The sequence below is a fragment of the Rattus norvegicus genome, chromosome 16 (genome assembly GCF_021556685.1).
Source record: "Rattus norvegicus strain SHRSP/BbbUtx chromosome 16, alternate assembly SHRSP_T2T, whole genome shotgun sequence".
Lineage (NCBI taxonomy): Eukaryota > Metazoa > Chordata > Mammalia > Rodentia > Muridae > Rattus > Rattus norvegicus.
In genome coordinates this window covers 18483497-18501216 of record NC_141549.1, presented here as the reverse complement: position 1 = coordinate 18501216, position 17720 = coordinate 18483497, and the positions used below count along the sequence as shown (strand labels likewise).

Sequence of the window (17720 nt, the reverse complement as noted above, 5' to 3'; positions counted from 1 at the left end):
TGAGAAACCACTACTCCTGTGTCAAGGTCCGGCGCCAGGGACCCTTCTTGTGGGCCTCCAGGCCAGCTCTCAAGGCTGCACTCCAGTGCTGAGCTCTCCTGCTCCTACCTGACCCTCTGCAGAGAAATCTGTCCCTAAGTGGAGCTTCTCAAATGAGTGTGACTCTGGATTACTAACCAGAGGAACAACGAATAAGATCAACCAAGTTGGGGCTGGGGATTTAGCTCAGTGGTAGAGCGCTTACCTAGGAAGCGCAAGGCCCTGGGTTCGGTCCCCAGCTCCGGAAAAAAAAGAGCCAAAAAAAAAAAAAAAAAAAAAAAAAAAAAGAACCAAAGAAAAAGATCAACCGAGTTAGGGAGCATGGCTGAGGGGGGGCGATTGGGGCGTGGCTGAGGGAGAGATTGGAGCATGGCTGAGGGAACGGTTTGGGCATGGCTGGGGGTAGATATTGGAGCGTGGCAGGGGGAGCGATTGGGGCGTGGCTGAGGGAGAGATTGGGGCGTGGCTGGGGGAGCGATTAGGGCGTGGCTGAGAGAGCTGGTAGATGACAGAGGGCACAAGGAATGTTGAATGGTCTTAGGTGGATTTGTGGGTAGTTTGATACTTGGAAAAGTGGATGATGGATGGGGAACCTGGGTGCTGTGGAGGATGACGGATGAGGACCTGGAAGGTTGGCAGAAATCAGCTTCTTCTCCATTTCTAATGCCCTGTCTCCCCTGTACAGAACCTGTTCCATTTTGTGACGGATGTACAGAACAATGGCGTGGTGAAGATTCCCGATGCCAAAGGTGACGACGCCTGGAAGGTTTACTATGATGAGACTGCCCAGGAGATCGTGGATGAGTTTGCCATGCGCTATGGCGTTGAATCCATCTACCAAGCCATGACGTGAGGGCACAGTGGGTGGGCGGGTGCCTCGGGTGACACTGACAGATCTGGAGAAGGGGTGTGCCACATTCCCAGGAGATGATCAGGATGCTGCTATTGGAAGGTGGGGGCCAAAGAACCAGGAAGAGGTAGAGAAAAGTGACAGCGAGATAGAGGTGGGGAAGTGGGGGAGGGGCACACACCTGAGCATCAGCATTCAGGTTGAGGCCAAAAGATCTGGACCTCAGGGCCATCCTTGGCTACATAAGACCCTGTCTCAAAAAATTAAATTAAGGGTTTAGCTTAGTGGTAGAGCACTTGCCTAGCAAGCGCAAGGCCCTGGGTTCGGTCCCCAGCTCCGGAAAAAAAAAAAAGAAAGAAAGAAAGAAAAAAAAAAGAAAAAAAATTAAATTAAAAAAAACTTGGGAGAAAGGACACAGGTATTACATAGAAACCCAGAGGACTGAGCCAGAGGGAAAGGAGTGCAGAAGAGGGGCTGACACCCAGGTGGTGTCTTGGAGTTCTGGGGAACCCAAAGTCTTGGTTCCCAGACCCAGTGCCTCCCACTTCTGCCCACCAGCCACTTTGCCTGCCTCTCCTCCAAGTACATGTGCCCTGGGGTACCCGCTGTCATGAGCACCCTGCTTGCCAACATCAACGCCTACTACGCACACACCACCGCCTCCACCAACGTGTCTGCCTCCGACCGCTTCGCTGCCTCCAATTTCGGGGTCAGTCTCAGGGGCCAGGGCTGGACAGACTTCCTTGGTCCATAGTAGCACCTCGTGTGCCTCTGCCCCAGTGTCTCCCTGTCTCGGAGCCTCAGTTTGCTCATCTGTAGAATGGAATCAGACATTACCAGTGGGTAGAGTGGCCAGGTGATGGTGGGGTACTCCTTTGATCCCAGCACTTAGGAGGCAAAGGCATGTGGATCTTTGAGTTCAAGGCTAGCCTGTCTACAGTTCTAGGATACACAGGACTACACAGAGAAACCCTATCTCAAAAATCCAACTCCCTTACCCCCCAAAAGAATGGGTAGAAAATTTGAAGCTCAGAGGGTTGGATAAACAAGGTCCTGGGTTCTGTACACACCACACGTAAAACAGGCTGGTGATATACACGCCTGCCACCTCAGCTCCCAGGAGGATGAGGCAGGACAATCTCCAGGTCCTGGCCACCCTGGGCTACAGAGACCTTGTGTCAAAAAGCTAGAAAGAAATGGGCTGTGGTTGGGTGATGAAGCTTAGTGGTCAGGGAGCACTCAGCCAGCTACATTCAATGACATCACCAGACCCCCAGGCCCGGCTTCACCTGCCCTCCCTCCCAATCTTCCACTTAGAAAGAGCGCTTTGTGAAACTTCTGGACCAGCTGCACAACTCCCTGCGGATTGACCTGTCCATGTACCGGGTGAGAGGCTTGTTTCCCTGTCTGAGAGTCACCCAGAGAGAGGGCCCAGGGACCCAGTGCAGCCACTCGTGCTCCTGCATTCTCCCATGGACATGCCCCACCGTGCTGTCTGGAGGCTGTCACGTTCTCCCTTGTGCACCACACCAAAATGACCTCAGTCTCTCATTGCTGCCAACAGAACAACTTCCCGGCCAGCAGCCCCGAGCGGCTGCAGGATCTCAAGTCCACAGTGGACCTGCTTACCAGCATCACCTTCTTCCGGATGAAGGTGGGTGTCCTCACACAACCACGGGAAGAAGCCCAGTGGCCCGACCATGGCCACTGCTACAGTGCACCCTTGAACACATAGCGCCGGGGGAGGGGGGGCTGGCAACACAGTGCAGCAGGAAGAGGTGCTTGCCACCAAAACTGGCTCTGTGAGTTCAATCCCCAGGTCCCACACATGGTGAAAGGGGAGAGAACCAACCCCCACAGGTTGTCCTCTGGCTTCCATTAGTACATGAACCACACCTGCACATGCGTACAAGGCAGACAGACAGACAGACAGACACACACACACACACACACACACGCGTGCGCGCGCGCGTTAAAAATATGTGTGATTAAAAAACAAGAAAATTATCGGGTGTGGTGGCACATACCCGCCCATGTCGCAACCCTCGAGAAACAGAGGCAGGGCATCTCTGGGAGTCTGAGGCCAAGCCTGGTCTACATAACAAGACAAACCAGTAACGAACAACAAGAACAGTGTGGAGAAACCCACCAGTGAATGAGCTCATAGCAGCTCATGCCTGGTCTGTGCATCATGGATCCAGCCTCCTTGCCCGGCCTCTCTGCCTTCAGGTTCAGGAACTGCAGAGTCCGCCACGTGCCAGTCAGGTGGTGAAGGACTGCGTGAAGGCGTGCCTCAACTCCACCTACGAGTACATCTTCAACAACTGTCATGAGCTCTATGGCCGGGAGTACCAGACAGACCCGGTGAGTGGAGCATCACCTTCACAGGTACCCAGAGACATGCCATGCTCAGACCCTCAGTGTTATCTTCTGGAATTCAGGGATTAGGGCTGTGGAATGATCTGAATAAAAAAAAAAAACAACAGTGTTTGGTGCTGTCTAGCAGAGGACTCAGCACCAAGCACCCAGCACTGAGCACTCAGCATCCAGCACCGAGCACACAGCACTAAGCACTCAGCACCCAAACACTGAGCACCCAGCACTGAGTAGCAAGCACTGAGCACTCAGCACCCAGCACTAAGCACTGAGCACCCAGCACCAAGCACATAGCACCAAACACACAGCACTGACTCAACAGGCAGTCAAGAATGTGCTTGCTGAGTTTGGCTAGTGGAAAGTTTCTATTTGAAAAAGGTTCAGTAGGGCTGGGGATTTAGCTCAGTGGTAGAGCGCTTACCTAGGAAGCGCAAGGCCCTGGGTTCGGTCCCCAGCTCCGAAAAAAAAAGAACCAAAAAAAAAAAAAAAAAAAAAAAAAAAAAGAAAAAGGTTCAGTGAGTCTGGGCTGTTAGAGTTAAGCTCAGCAGTTAAGAGTACTTACTGCTCCTCCAGAGGACTAGAGTTCTATTCCCAGCACGCACATGGTGACCTACAGCCACCTATAACTGCAGTGCCTCTGGCCTCCTTGGGCACCCCCATGCACACGGTGTACATACAGACACACAGACATAGCATAAAGTTAGATAAATCTTTAAAAAGAAAAAAGAGATTTGGAAGCTGGTGGGAGGTAAGTGGGCAGGCTAGGGCTTGCCACCAAGCCTGGTTAGCTGTGGTTTGTCCCTAAGACCCTCATGGTGTAGGAAGACAGTCCATCCCTATGTCAGCCTGGCCTTCAGGACACTGAGACATGAGGATGGACCATTCCAGGTTAGCCTGTGCTACATCTTAAGTCTCTGCTTCAGAAAAGGATAGATAGTGGCTTGGATTGAGTTTCTTTCAGTTAATCTTTCTCAGTTTATTTGTTTAAAATGAGAGTCTTATCATGAAGTCCATTTGGTGCAGCGTCTGTGGTGCCGGAGTGTGGCTTGCAGCACCTCTGCCACCCCTGCTGCTATGAACTGACCCTTTCCCCCCTTTCAGGCCAAGAAGGGGGAGGTCCCCCCGGAGGAGCAAGGCCCTAGCATCAAGAACCTGGATTTCTGGTCCAAGCTCATCACCCTCATCGTGTCTATCATTGAGGAGGATAAGAACTCCTACACACCCTGCCTCAATCAGTGAGCTCGGCCGGGGCCGTGCCAGGGGTCGGAAGTGTGTGCTGAGTTCCCGATCACAGAGTGACCCCATCTGAAAGCTCTACCCATTCACGCGTGCATGCGCACGTGTGTGTGTGTGTGTGTGTGTGTGTGTGCACACGTGCCTGTGTGTCTGTGTGTGTCTGTGTGTGTGTCTGTGTGTGTGTGTCTGTGTGTGTGTGTCTATGTGCTTGTCTGTGCCTGTGTGTGTCTGTGTCTGTGTCTGTGTCTGTGTCTGTGTCTCTCTCTCTCTCTCTCTCTCTCTCTCTCTCTCTGTACCTGTGTCTGTGTCTGTGTCTGTGTCTCTCTCTCTCTCTCTCTCTCTCTGTACCTGTGTCTGTGTCTGTGTCTCTGTGTGTGTGTGTCTATGTATACCTGTGTGTGTGTATGTGTGTGTCTGTGTATAACTGTGTGTGTGTGTCTGTGTGTGTGTCTGTGTATAACTGTGTGTGTATGTGTGTGTATGTGTATACCTGTGTGTGTATATGTGTGTGTCTGTGTATACCTGTGTGTGTGTCTGTGTGTGTGTGTCTATGTGCTTGTCTGTGCCTGTGTGTGTCTGTGTCTCTGTGTGTGTCTGTGTCTCTGTGTGTGTCTGTGTCTCTGTGTGTATGTACCTGTATGTGTGTTTGTGTGTACCTGTGTGTCTGTGTCTGTGTGTGTGCTTGTGTGTGTCTGTGTCTGTGTGTGTGTGTCTGTGTGCTTGTCTGTGTGTCTGTGTATACCTGTGTGTGTATGTCTGTGCCTGTGTGTGTCTGTGTCTGTGTGTGTGTGTCTGTATGTATCTGTGTGTGTGTGTCTGTGTCTGTGTGAGCCTGTGTCTGTCCGTGTGTGTCTGTGTATACCTGTGTGTGTGTCTGTGTCCCTATGTGTGTCTGTGTCTCTGTGTGTGTCTATGTGTACCTGTGTGTGTGCAGCTATGTGTGTCTGTGTCTCTGTGTGTGTCTATGTGTACCTGTGTGTGTGCAGCTATGTGTGTCTGTGTCTCTGTGTGTGTCTATGTGTACCTGTGTGTGTGCACCTATGTGTGTCTGTGTCTCTGTGTGTGTCTATGTGTGCCTGTGTGTGTGTGTGCGCGCCTGTGTGTGTCTGTGTGTGTGTCTGTGTGCTTGTCTGTGTGTGTGTATACCTGTGTGTGTATATGTGTGTCTGTGTATACCTGTGTGTGTATCTGTGCCTGTGTGTATGTGTGTGTCTGTGTATACCTGTGTGTGTGTATGTGTCTGTGTGCCTGTGTGTCTATGTATATCTGTGTGTGTGTGCTTGTTTGTGTGTGTGTGTGTCTGTGTGCTTGTCTGTGTGTGTGTTTGTGTCTGTGTGCTTGTCTGTGTGTGTGTTTGTGTCTGTGTGCTTGTCTGTGTGTGTGTGTCTGTGTATACCTGTGTGTGTGTGTCTGTGTGCTTGTCTGTGTGTGTGTTTGTGTCTGTGTGCTTGTCTGTGTGTGTGTGTCTGTGTATACCTGTGTGTGTGTGTCTGTGTGCTTGTCTCTGTGTGTGTCTTTGTGTGTCTGTGTGTGTGTGTGTGTTTACAACAACTGGAACGTGAACCTTGAAAATGTTTAATTAGCATTTATTTTACTTTTAAATGTTTATTATTCTATGTGTTTGGGTGTTGCGCCTGCAGGTGTCTGTGAACCATGTCTGTACCTTGTACCTGTGGAGACCTTGAGAGGACGTTAGGTCCCCTGGACCTTTGGTTGCAGATGGTTCCTGCTGTCATGTGGGTGATGGGACTCAAACCTGGGTCCCTTGTGTATGTGTGTCACAGAGTTAGCTGTGGAGGTCTGTAAGCCCTCGTTCACTCTGCCATAGGGCTCTGCCACAGGGCACAGTCACTTGGGGAGGCATAACATGGGGACCACACTGCAGCCAGCGATGCTGGGCTATAAGGAGGCTCCAAGACACCACTCCAAGGGTGGAAAGCACAGTGAGATGTGGGAAAGCCGAAGCTGGTTCGCCGTCCCCCAGACCTGTGATTGAGTCAGGCCATGGGGTTCTCAGATTCTTAGACATCCAGGCTGGGAGTTGTGGAAGAGCAGAGGACAGAGTCGGGGGCGGGGGTGGGGTGGGGGGAGGGGAGCTCAGGCTTATCCCAGCAGAGATGATTGTCCTTAGTGTGGTGGAGACAGGCTTCATGGTAGTTGTGGCTGGGAAGGCAGAGAGGTCTTCTACAGAGAATTAGGCTGTGGCTCTGTAGGCAAAGGCCTTCTTCATGGCTCCCACAGCAGAAAGAGACAGCTTAAACAGTTCTAAACAGTTTATTGTCACGGCGGAAAATGAATGTGTAAAACCATACCCCATTTCTCAGTGTGGACCTGAGATCAAATACCTTTTTCAGGGAGGAATGTCTGGGAAGGGAAGCTTATTGGCTAAGCCCTCCAGGCCTCTAGGCACCTCGTTAGCATGGAGAATACTGTTTTGAGCCTATGTGACCATAGGACATATCTCTTTTATGTGAGAAGCATGGCACATGTTCCAAGTCAGGAGTCTGGCAGGGAGCAGGGAGTTGCCCAAGCCTCAGGTGTGTGCCCCCGAGTCTCCGGGTATCAACCTGCTCTACCTTACCGAACTTCCTGGCATGGTTTTACATCCCACAGAGGTCACAGGACTTGTGGGAGTCGGTTCTCTTCGTCCACCACATGGATTCTAGAGATCTTCCTCAGGCTTGGCAACAAGCACCTTTGCCCACCGAGCCGTCCCACTGGCCTAGAAACGAACTTTTATGGAGTTGTTTAATATACTCGTGTTTGCTCAGGGTGCACATGTGCAGTCTTAGCGAGTCATGAGGCTCACAGGAGGGACCACTTGGGTCCAAGAGTTAACCTTGGCAACATGGAGCTTCCCTGTTTCAGAGACAATAACTAATCACACAGTTTTCTACACACACAGCACTGTGCAGTGTATAGTGTGCAGTGCTGTGCTCTGTGCGACCCTGAGGGAACGTGGGCACTGCTGGTTATAGATTGGCCTATGTGAAATATTTATCAAGTGGCTAAAGGAGCCACTGGGTTGGGTTTTTTCAAAATGAGCCACAGAGTGGGGTGGGGTGGGAAGCATAAATCCTAACATCGCACGGTTACTTAGGTGTAGAATTAGTTTGATATACACAGATGGATCAAAGCGAAGATGTGTGTGTGTGTGTGTGTGTGTGTGTATAGGTGTGTGCGTGTATGGGTATGTGTATGTGTGTGTGTATAGGTGTGTGTGTGTATGGGTGTCTGTGGATATGTTTGTGTAAATATGTGTTGACAGATGTGTGTTTATAAGTGGGTGTGCCTGTGTATAGGTCTCTGTGTGTAGAGGTGTGCGTGTGTATAAGTGGGTATGTGTGTATAGGCGTGTGTGTATAAGTGGGTGTGTATAAGTGGGTGTGTGTGGGGGATAGGTGTGGGTATGGATATGTATGTGTGTATATGTGTTGATAGGTGTGTGTATATAAGTGAATATGTCTGTGTATAGGTGTGTGTGTACAGGTGTGTGTCTGTATAGGAGTGTGTGTGTATAGGTGTGTGTGTATAGGGGTGTGTGTATAGGGGTGTGTATATAGGGGTGTGTGTATAGGTGTGTGTGTATAGGTGTGTGTATAGGTGTATGTGTGTATAGGTGTGTGTATAGGTGTATGTGTGTATAGGTGTGTGTGTATAGGTGTGTGTGTATAAGGTGTGTATGTGTGTATAGGTGTGTATGTGTGTATAGGTGTGTGTATAGGTGTGTGTGTATAGGTGTGTGTTTGTATAAGGTGTGTATGTGTGTATAGGTGTGTGTTTGTATAAGGTGTGTATGTGTGTATAAGTGTGTGTGTATAGGCATGTGTGTATGTGTGTATAGGTGTGTGTGTATAGGTGTGCATGTGTATAAGGTGTGTATGTGTGTATAGGTGTGTGTATAAGGTGTGTATGTGTGTATAGGTGTGTGTTTGTATAAGGTGTGTATGTGTGTATAAGTGTGTGTGTGTATAGGCATGTGTGTATGTGTGTATAGGTGTGTGTATAGGAGTGTGTGTGTATAGGTGTGTGTGTATGTGTGTATAGGTGTGTGTGTATAGGTGTGCATGTGTATAAGGTGTGTATGTGTGTATAGGTGTGTGTGTATAGGTGTGCATGTGTATAAGGTGTGTATGTGTGTATAGGTGTGTATGTATATAGGTGTGTGTGTATAGGTGTGCATGTGTATAAGGTGTGTATGTGTGTATAGGTGTGCATGTGTATAAGGTGTGTATGTGTGTATAGGTGTGTATGTGTATAGGTGTGTGTGTATATAGGTGTGTGTGTGTATAGGCATGTATGTATGTGTGTAGCTATGAATAGGTGTGGGAAGGTCCCAACGCCCCCACTCTGTCCTAGCACCAGTTTTCCATCTGTTTCCCAGGTTTCCCCAGGAGCTGAATGTGGGGAAGATCAGTGCTGAGGTGATGTGGAGCCTGTTTGCCCAGGACATGAAGTACGCCATGGAGGGTGAGCCTCTGGGCCCAGCTGGGCAGCAGTGTGGGAGCAGTGGAAGCCCCAGTCCTCCCGGCTGAGCCTCTGTTCTCCTGGCAGAACACGACAAGCACCGGCTGTGTAAGAGCGCAGACTACATGAACCTGCATTTCAAGGTCAAGTGGTTGTACAACGAGTACGTGGCTGAACTGCCCACCTTCAAGGACCGCGTGCCGGAGTACCCTGCGTAAGTTCCCGAGTCCCGCCAGGCCTGGGTCAGAATGTCACCAAGACCCAAGAGGACTCCAGGACCTGTGGATGTCAGATCCCAACTCCCTGGTGCTCAGGACAGTGACCAGCACCCCATTGGTCCCGGGGAAGCAGCTGCAGCACACGGTTCAGAGGGACAGGGCAAGAAGGAAGCCACATGTTGAAACAAAAGCCATGATTGAAGTATTTTCAACTTGTTAAGGCTAAACGCTCCCTCTTCCTCCTCTTCCTCCTCCTCCCATTCCTCCTCCTCCTCCTCTTCCTCCTTCTCCTCCTCTTCTTCCTCCTCCTCTTCTTCCTCCTCCTCTTCTTCCTCCTCCTCTTCTTCCTCCTCCTCTTCTTCCTCCTCCTCCTCTTTATCCTTCTCCCTCTTCAAGAGTCATCCTCAGGTACCCAGTGAGTTTGAGGGTAGCCTTAAATATACCGACCCGTATTTAAATAACTACATTAAAGAAATGTAGTGACTGAAGTGACAAACTGAAGTGACAAATCCACTGGGGGATGGAAGCTGGGGACAGAGCCCAGGTCACCACATCCAAGAGCTGGGATTAAAGCGTGCACCCCAGGCCCAGCAGACAGTGGGTGAGGTGGGCAGAGCTGGCGACAGAGTCCACAGCGGTATCCCAGCTGATGTGTCCCTTTACAGGTGGTTTGAGCCCTTCGTCATCCAGTGGTTAGATGAGAATGAGGAGGTGTCCCGGGACTTCCTGCATGGTGCACTCGAGCGGGACAAGAAGGATGGGGTGAGGAGGCCATGGGTAGTGGGCCATGGCCCACTGGTGGCCACTGTCCTGTCCAGCCTGTGGGTGCTTCCTCCATACATCCAGCAATCATGGAGCGTGGGGTTCTCATTCAGGTCAGGGCCTCCACCCTCCTGTGGCCTGGGCCCTCGAGGAGCGATGCCATGGTCTAGCCTGATGCTGTCTTCTCCCTGCAGTTCCAGCAGACATCGGAGCACGCCCTGTTCTCTTGCTCGGTAGTGGACGTCTTCTCCCAGCTCAACCAGAGCTTTGAGATCATCAAGAAGCTGGAGTGTCCTGACCCCCAGATTGTGGGCCACTACATGCGGCGCTTTGCCAAGGTGGGGCCTGGGGGGGGTGAGGAGAGACAGGATGGGGTTGAGCTAGGCATGGGATTCGGCTGAATGACGTGGAGGGGAGCCGTGCCACTGAAGGTGAAGTCAGGCTGCTTCAGGGCTGGACATGAGTTGCACACGGGGGAGGTTAGAGTCGATACGTAAGTTGAGGAAGGGAAGCAGTCTAGCAGGGAAGCTATGATCCAGTGTGTCCAAGGCTCTGCTGTCATAAATCTAGGAAAAACACGTTGAGGAGGGTTAGTGAGAGGCTCAGTGGATACAGGTGCTTGCCACCAAGCCCGAAGCCCTGAGTTCAATTCCCCGGGGTTCATAGAATGGAAGGAGAGAGCTGACTCCTACACGTCTGCCGTTTGTCCTACACGGGCACACACAAGGGTCACACGTGCTCACTCCCACCCACCCCACCCAACACCCAAATTAATGAAATCTAAAAAATCTCTGTGGGAGAACTCACCTGCTCTGTGCCAGGCCCAGCACTGCACAAAGAAAAGTTAAATCAAACCAAACAAAAGCCGACAGACAAAGGAAAGTTACCCACTCACTCCAAGGAAACAGAGTTGGCTGGGTGAGTGTTCTGGGTCGCCTTGGGGCTGCAGGTCAGGTTTGGAGTTCTACACGACTCACACAGGCACAGCTGGCTCTGGGTGCGTTTCACTCGGCAGTCATTCAGCTGGGATGGATTCCATGTGGGATCAGGTCATGCTGGCAACCAGGGCCTTAATACCATGGTTGGTTCCTTGGAAGCCGAGGAGGGCACACGGAGCATGGTGGGGCTTATATCCTGGGGAGACCGGGCTAGCCTCAGCTACACAGCAAGACCTAGCCTCAAATAGAAAAAAAGAAGTTGAGTACAGAAAGCAGTCCTTTCGTGGGATGAGGTCTCCTCTGTACCTTAGTGGCCATCTAGGATGGACAGCCATCCTGATGTCCACCCCACACACTGTGCAGCACCAAGTCACCATAATGTCTGCAGTGGATGGTCGTGATGGCCAGGGTCCCTGAGGCTGCGGCCCTCTCACCCTCTCTCTGTCCTCAGACCATTAGCAATGTGCTTCTCCAGTACGCCGACATCGTCTCCAAGGACTTCGCTTCCTACTGCTCCAAGGAGAAGGAGAAAGTGGTGACCGGGGGGCACCCACCCTGCCCTTTCCACACCCTAGCCCTCCCCACCCCACCCAGCTTCCCTCAGGGCCCAGGGTTCCAGGCTCTGACATGAGGCTTGAGACAAGCTCCACTGAAGGGACATGGATCTGCAAGATCATGTGTGATTGTGTACACTGTGTCAATCTGTCTGTCTATATGTCTGTCTGTCTGTGTCTGTGTCTGGTTGTATGGGGCTTGTTGGTGCTGGTGGTTACTTGTTTGTTTGGGTTTTTGAGACAATCTCTCAAAGTGAAGCCCAGACTAGCTTTGAGCTTCCCATGTAGCCCAGGTTAGCCCCAATCTTGCTATATAGGCCAAAGTGGCCTTTGATCCACTGTGTAGCCCAAACTGGCCTTGAACTCACATCACAGGCTCAGTGCCAGTTGGCTACCTGGCCCAGGTAGCTTCAAACTTGATATGTAGCTCAGGCTGGTCTAGAAGCCCTGATCTCCTGTCTCCACCTTCTGAGTGCTGTGTACCTCAGACCCAACCATCTGACTGTTTGGTATAGCTGTGTTGAGACTTGGGTCATGGGTGTGTCCATGTCTGTGTGACTGAGCCTGTGAGTCTGGGGTAGTCCTGTGAGTGCACGTGAGGTTAAGGACATGCTTCCCCAGGGGTCATGGGTTGCTTCCAGGGTGGAGCTTCAGCAGAGGCAGGAGGATTATGAGGACTTCTCTCTGCTCCTCCTTGGCCTTCCTGGCCCAGGCAGACATTTCTGTAGGCCTGCTCCATCTGGCCCAAGGGATCCCCTCCCCAACTCTTTCATGCCCAGGGTTGTTGCCCCTCATGCCCTAGGGGAACCCCATTTCCCAATCCCCAAGAGGTGGTGGGAAGTCAGCAGCCTGACCTTTGCTCTTCCCAGCCCTGCATCCTCATGAACAACACACAGCAGCTGCGGGTGCAGCTGGAGAAGATGTTCGAGGCGATGGGTGGGAAGGAGGTAGGCTCCAGGACGAGGTTTGGAGGGGCTTGCCCTATCACCCCATTCCTGAGGACAGCAGGCTTGGGTGTGAACTGCAGTCCTACCAGGGAGGCTTGGCTTCCTGCCTTCAGTTGCCTTCCCCAGCCCCTTAGATGCTTCCCCGGGGGTAGGAGAAGGCAGGGGTATTAACGACCTTGCCCCCCTCAGCTGGACGCCGAGGCCAGTGGAACCCTGAAGGAGCTGCAGGTGAAACTCAACAATGTCCTGGATGAACTCAGCCACGTGTTTGCCACCAGGTGGGAGGCACCTCCCAGACAGGGACATGTGAGCAGGGAAGCCCCTGAGCCTTGGGTTTCTGACATTTGGCTCATGCCAGGGGCGGAGTTAAGACTCAGACACAGCTCTCTGACACTGTGATCATAGGGCCACCCGTGAATCACTTAATGAATCCCAGCCTCAATGGACCAGAAAAGAAGTAATTCTGGCCTGAAATAGTCACACTGGGAGTCTCAGGCAGGAACATCCACCATCTGGGCTCGGTTGGAGCCGTTGCCTCCTAGTGCTGGGGACCCTGGCCACAGATCCTTGTGGGGTGACCCCACCCTCTGGGACACAAAGCCTGAGTTGAGCGCCTTTCTGCTGTGCCCACAGCTTCCAGCCACACATCGAGGAGTGTGTCAGACAAATGGGTGACATCCTAAGCCAAGTGAAGGGCACGGGCAACGTGCCCGCCAGTGCCTGCAGCAGCGTGGCACAGGACGCAGACAACGTGCTACAGCCCATCATGGATCTTCTGGACAGCAAGTGAGGGTGGGGACAAGAGGGGGTTGTGGGGAAGACAGGGGTGAGTGGAAGGAGGCCAGGCGCATGGGTGCCTGCTGCTGTTCCTATGGATGGAGGGTGGCACGATAGACCAAATGGTGTGTGCATGAGGCGGGCTGGGTCACAAAATATTTACAAGGGTGGATGGAGGGCAGACGTTTGAAATATGGTGAACAGGTCCTTGGAAAGTGGGTGGACGCATGGTGCATTGATAACTGGGTGGTTTGGGGGATGGTGGTGGTGAACTTGGGGGTATGGTTGGTAGGTGAGCTGGGAAGCCCATGCCGGCAGATTGTCCCTGTCTTCACTTAAGTCATCAGGAATTGTCTTGCCCACCCTTGTCCATGGCCATGACCTCAGCCCCTTGCGTGTCATGGTCTCCAGGCCTCCCATTTCACTTGACAGCACAGTGTTCGTTCATATTTGAATATCCTGCCCTGTCTGCCCTGAGCACTCTGTAGTCACCTCTCCTTCACCATGTGGCCCAGGTTTTCTCCCCAGAGCCCTGCTCTCTGCCCTTCCTGCTCACCCTGTTGGGCCCTGTTGTGTGTAGAGGGTGGTGGCCCCTCTCTCTGACCTCAGCCTCACCCCTAGCCTCACCCTGTTTGCCAAAATCTGTGAGAAGACGGTTCTGAAGCGGGTGCTGAAGGAGCTGTGGAAGCTGGTGATGAACACCATGGAGAGGACCATTGTCCTGCCGCCACTCACTGACCAGACGGTGAGGCTCGTGGCCACCTCTGTGAGGGGAGCCCAGGGGACGTGGTGCCTCCAAGACAGGCAGGCAGGACAATGACACTGGGGTTCAGAGAGGTTACTCTGGTATATCCAAGGGTGAACACTGGGGACAATTGGAGAGCCAGAGCTCATAGCCCAGTGTCTCCCTAACATCCAGTGTGGAGCTCGGGAACATCTCGGGAACATGCAGGCCTGGCCTGCACATGACACAATGGCTGAGGGCCCAGGGCTGGCTGCAGGATATCCCGGGATGGACACTCATGTAAAGGAGGGTGGAGAGGCCTCAGCCAGGTGCCTGTGGCTAGTCACTCAGGACCGGTCCTCTGGGCAAGGCCAGGGCTGGGGCGGGACATCATCACCTCAGTGTCCGCCCAGGGCCACTCACAGTGACTTATTCCCCTCTCCCCACCCTGCCCCCATTCCGGCTGGCAGATGATTGTAAGTAGAGACCCGTTTGTCCGTCTGTCTGTCATCGTCGTCTTTCGTTCGCTGTGTGTCTGGATTGGGGCCGCCCCCACCTTCCCAGTGCCCCCTCCTCCCCTCATCTTGACTTTGTATCTGTGTGCTGGTGGGTGGGGCATCAAGAGGGGTGGGGCTTGGAGGCCATGCCCCTCCCAGACTCAAAAGCAGGGTCTACATCCACACTGTCAGCCTACCCCTTCCTGTCCAATCCTGTCCCTGTCCTTGGGATAGAAATCCACCCAGTCTCAAGGGTAGAAAGAGGGGGGTAGGGTTCTCCCTCTCATATGCAGGTGTTGGCCATGCAGTTTGCTCATTGCACCCCTATGACTCCCCTAGTGCACATGCACACACCAACACACCTAGAGAGGCCCAGCTGGGAGACATGGCCTTTCTGCCAGGCAGTCTGGGTGTCACTACTTTGCCCATTTCATGACCTGGGAGAATCTCCTCATCTCCCAGCCTTGGTTTCTGGGAATGGGAAAGAATTGGGATTTCATACCAGGGCTCTCTGTGCTGTCAGAGTGAAAGAGAGCAGTCATGGCATCCAAAGGCCCACCCAGTGACCTGCAGACCCCTCAGTAAAACCATGCTCCCCAACCACTCTCTGTGGGTCAGGCGAGGCCACCATAACATCTTACTTTGTCCCAAACTCACGTTCCCAGGAGGTACAGTGTGGGTCTCTGTAGCCACCTGGTGTTATTGTGCCCAGTGCCCAGGTTGTAGTTGTAGGCAAACCATAAAGGAACACAAGACATTGACAGCTTATGACAGGTTAGTGTCTGTCACAGCTCACCTTCATCACAGCCCTCTGAGGGAGGTCTCAATGCAATCAATCTGATGGGGAAAGCCAAGGCTAGGAGAGCAGTCTTCTGGCTCAAACCACAGTTTAGGTGGCTTTAGTTCAGATCTGTCTCAGTGCAGAGTGGGGATGCTTCTGCTAATATGAGATCCAGAGGGTTTCTTTGTACACTAAATGTAAATGGCTTATATTTTGACATTGACTTTCACCTTGAACTCTTGCTGGCTCTGACCCTGGCTGTCGTTTCTCCTCCTCTTCCTCCTCTTCCTCCCCCATCTCCTTCCTTTACTTTTCTTCTCCCTTCCCATCCTTTCTCTCCCTCCTCTTCCCAGATTTCTCCACCACCACCCCTGCAGTGTTTGTCTCTCCCTTCTCTTCCCTCTTCCCCATCCTACTCCTCTCCTTCCCCTCCTCCCTTTTTTCTCTCTTTGGATCATTCACCTTCTCTTCTCTTCTCCTTCCTCCTCCTCCTCTCTCTCTTACCAGTGAGCCTCCATATCCCCAGCATTCCCCAACCCTTAGCCAGTGTAGCCCCCCCCCTCCCCACATGGGAGACCGATTCTCCTGGGTCCTGACCTCCATATGACATTGTCTCTGCAGGGTACCCTCTTGAGAAAACATGGCAAGGGCCTAGAAAAGGTAATGAGGGCCTCTGCTTGCCGGGGTCCCGGGTGTCCGGGCGCGAGTGCTCCTGTGGTTCCTACTTGGGTAGAAAGGTCAGCTGAGGCCACAGTGGGAGGAGGCTCTTGATCTGGTCCCTAAGAACTGAAAGTCAGAGCTCAGATCCTTCTCTGGAGAGGGTGGGCAGGGGGAGTGTGTGCACAGCCCTTCACTCCCTCAGCCCCAGACTCTGCTGACATCTGTGGTTTTCTCCAAGAACCGCATCCTGGATGGATTCTCGTTGCTTTAATGAATGTTTATTGTAAGGAGCTAGGGCCGCAGCCGATTGTGGGAAGTTGCTTGATTGCTAACTTGATTGCAAGTGTGATTGCACAGAGTGGATGTGTCAGGTTTCCATGCCCTAAATGTGTCTTGGTGTTATAACTGGAGCATAGGGTATTTCCACCCCAGTCAGCTCTTCTGGGGCTGCTGTACATTCAGGTGTGGTCAAAGACGTGTGAGTTTGCATGTGATCATGCAAAGAATGTTGTGTGTTCTGGACTGAGAGGCTCCTGAATGTATGAATTGATGATTTTTTTTTTATTATTTTAAGTGTCTGCAGGTCTAGAGAGTGTGTCTGTATGCATGTGAGTGCTTGCCTGTGTGTATGTGTGTGTCTGCCTTGGGTGTGTGTGTCTGCCTGTGCCAGCATGTGTGTCTGTGTGCATGCATGCATATATGTGAGTGTGTGCAAGTGTGTACATGCATGTGCTTGCCTGTGTGTGTGCGTGCCTGAGCGTGTCAATGTGTGCAAGCATTATGTGCAAGTGTGAGTATGTGTTTATGCGTGTGCATGCATGTATGTAAGTGTGTGTGTGTATGTGGGTGTGTGTCTACACTGAAGGCACTTGGAGATTGCAGGGCTACTCAGGGCATTTCTGGCCTCCCCAACACTGGCTTGAGACTGTGTGCAGAGACCTGGAGCCCTCTCTCTCCTCGCTTTCTCCTGTAGGCAGGGTTGTAGCCTTCTATGGGTCCCCAATATGTGCAGTGGTCAAGGAGTCGACATTCAGAGACAAAGGCAGATGCCTCAGCTGGGAGGAGCTAGTATCCACTTCAGTGACTGGGGGGAGCTCACCCTGTGATTCCAGGGGGCAGGGAAGTCCCACTGAGTATCCTCCCAACACCCATCAGAACTCTGACCTCCGCCTGGTTCTCTCCACAGGGCAGGGTGAAACTGCCAAGCCACTCAGACGTAAGCCTGGCCTCTCACTGTCTGTCTGGCTCCCACCCCATCCCTTTTCCTCCCTGCCCCTTCCTCTCTGTGGTCTGTGCCGTCGGGGGCGTCCTGTGGCCCTGTCTTATTTCTTCTTCCTCTGTCTGTCTGGCTTGCTTGTTGGTGGGTAGGGAAGGGCAGTGGGAGGCATGGCGGCGCTCAGGAGGGCCCTTGCTTTGCACTTGAGCACAGGTGGGTACAACAAGGGAAACTGAGGCCCAGACAAGGTGGGCTCTGGTAACCTTGAGACTATAGGGCTGTGGTGTGTGTGGTGCAGCGGAAGAGTGCTTGCACAGCACTCACAGGCCAGACTGTGGCTTCTGTCCTGATGTGTGTGTGAGACCCTGGTTTCCACCCCCAGCAGGACAGAATAACACACAGAAAGAGTGAAAGCCGGAAGTCACAAAGACCAGCAGTTTCTCCAAACATCCTTCTCTAAACAATAGCCCTGGGCCATCTTAGCTGGTGGAGCCAGCCCTCCCTCTCACAAGTTACTAATCAGCATGGAGACACCATGCCCACAGAAGACAAGTCCTGAGGTTTCCCAGCTCAGTGGTGGCTCTCAGCCTGGAACCCATTCTGCCAGGCATTACCTGGGATGAGACCAAGACAAACAAGTCATCAAAGACTTATACATCCCTTCTAGGCCACAGGGTG

The 17720-nt window shown here is 52.4% G+C and overlaps 1 protein-coding gene across 10 annotated transcripts in view; it reads left to right on the top strand.

The window, feature by feature from the left end:
* Unc13a (unc-13 homolog A) overlaps nucleotides 1–17720 on the top strand; it is a 48080-nt gene that overhangs the window by 21648 nt on the left and 8712 nt on the right. For 3 of the 10 annotated variants that reach the window (XM_087589070.1, XM_087589071.1, XM_087589069.1), the window contains 17 exons: nucleotides 725–888; nucleotides 1448–1598; nucleotides 2207–2275; nucleotides 2454–2543; nucleotides 3119–3253; nucleotides 4367–4500; nucleotides 8886–8971; nucleotides 9056–9182; nucleotides 9852–9948; nucleotides 10143–10286; nucleotides 11338–11421; nucleotides 12310–12387; nucleotides 12577–12665; nucleotides 13021–13173; nucleotides 13786–13909; nucleotides 15788–15826; nucleotides 17013–17042. In XM_087589070.1, coding sequence (XP_087445196.1) covers nucleotides 725–888; nucleotides 1448–1598; nucleotides 2207–2275; nucleotides 2454–2543; nucleotides 3119–3253; nucleotides 4367–4500; nucleotides 8886–8971; nucleotides 9056–9182; nucleotides 9852–9948; nucleotides 10143–10286; nucleotides 11338–11421; nucleotides 12310–12387; nucleotides 12577–12665; nucleotides 13021–13173; nucleotides 13786–13909; nucleotides 15788–15826; nucleotides 17013–17042 — 1794 coding nt within the window. 10 annotated transcript variants of the gene reach the window in all.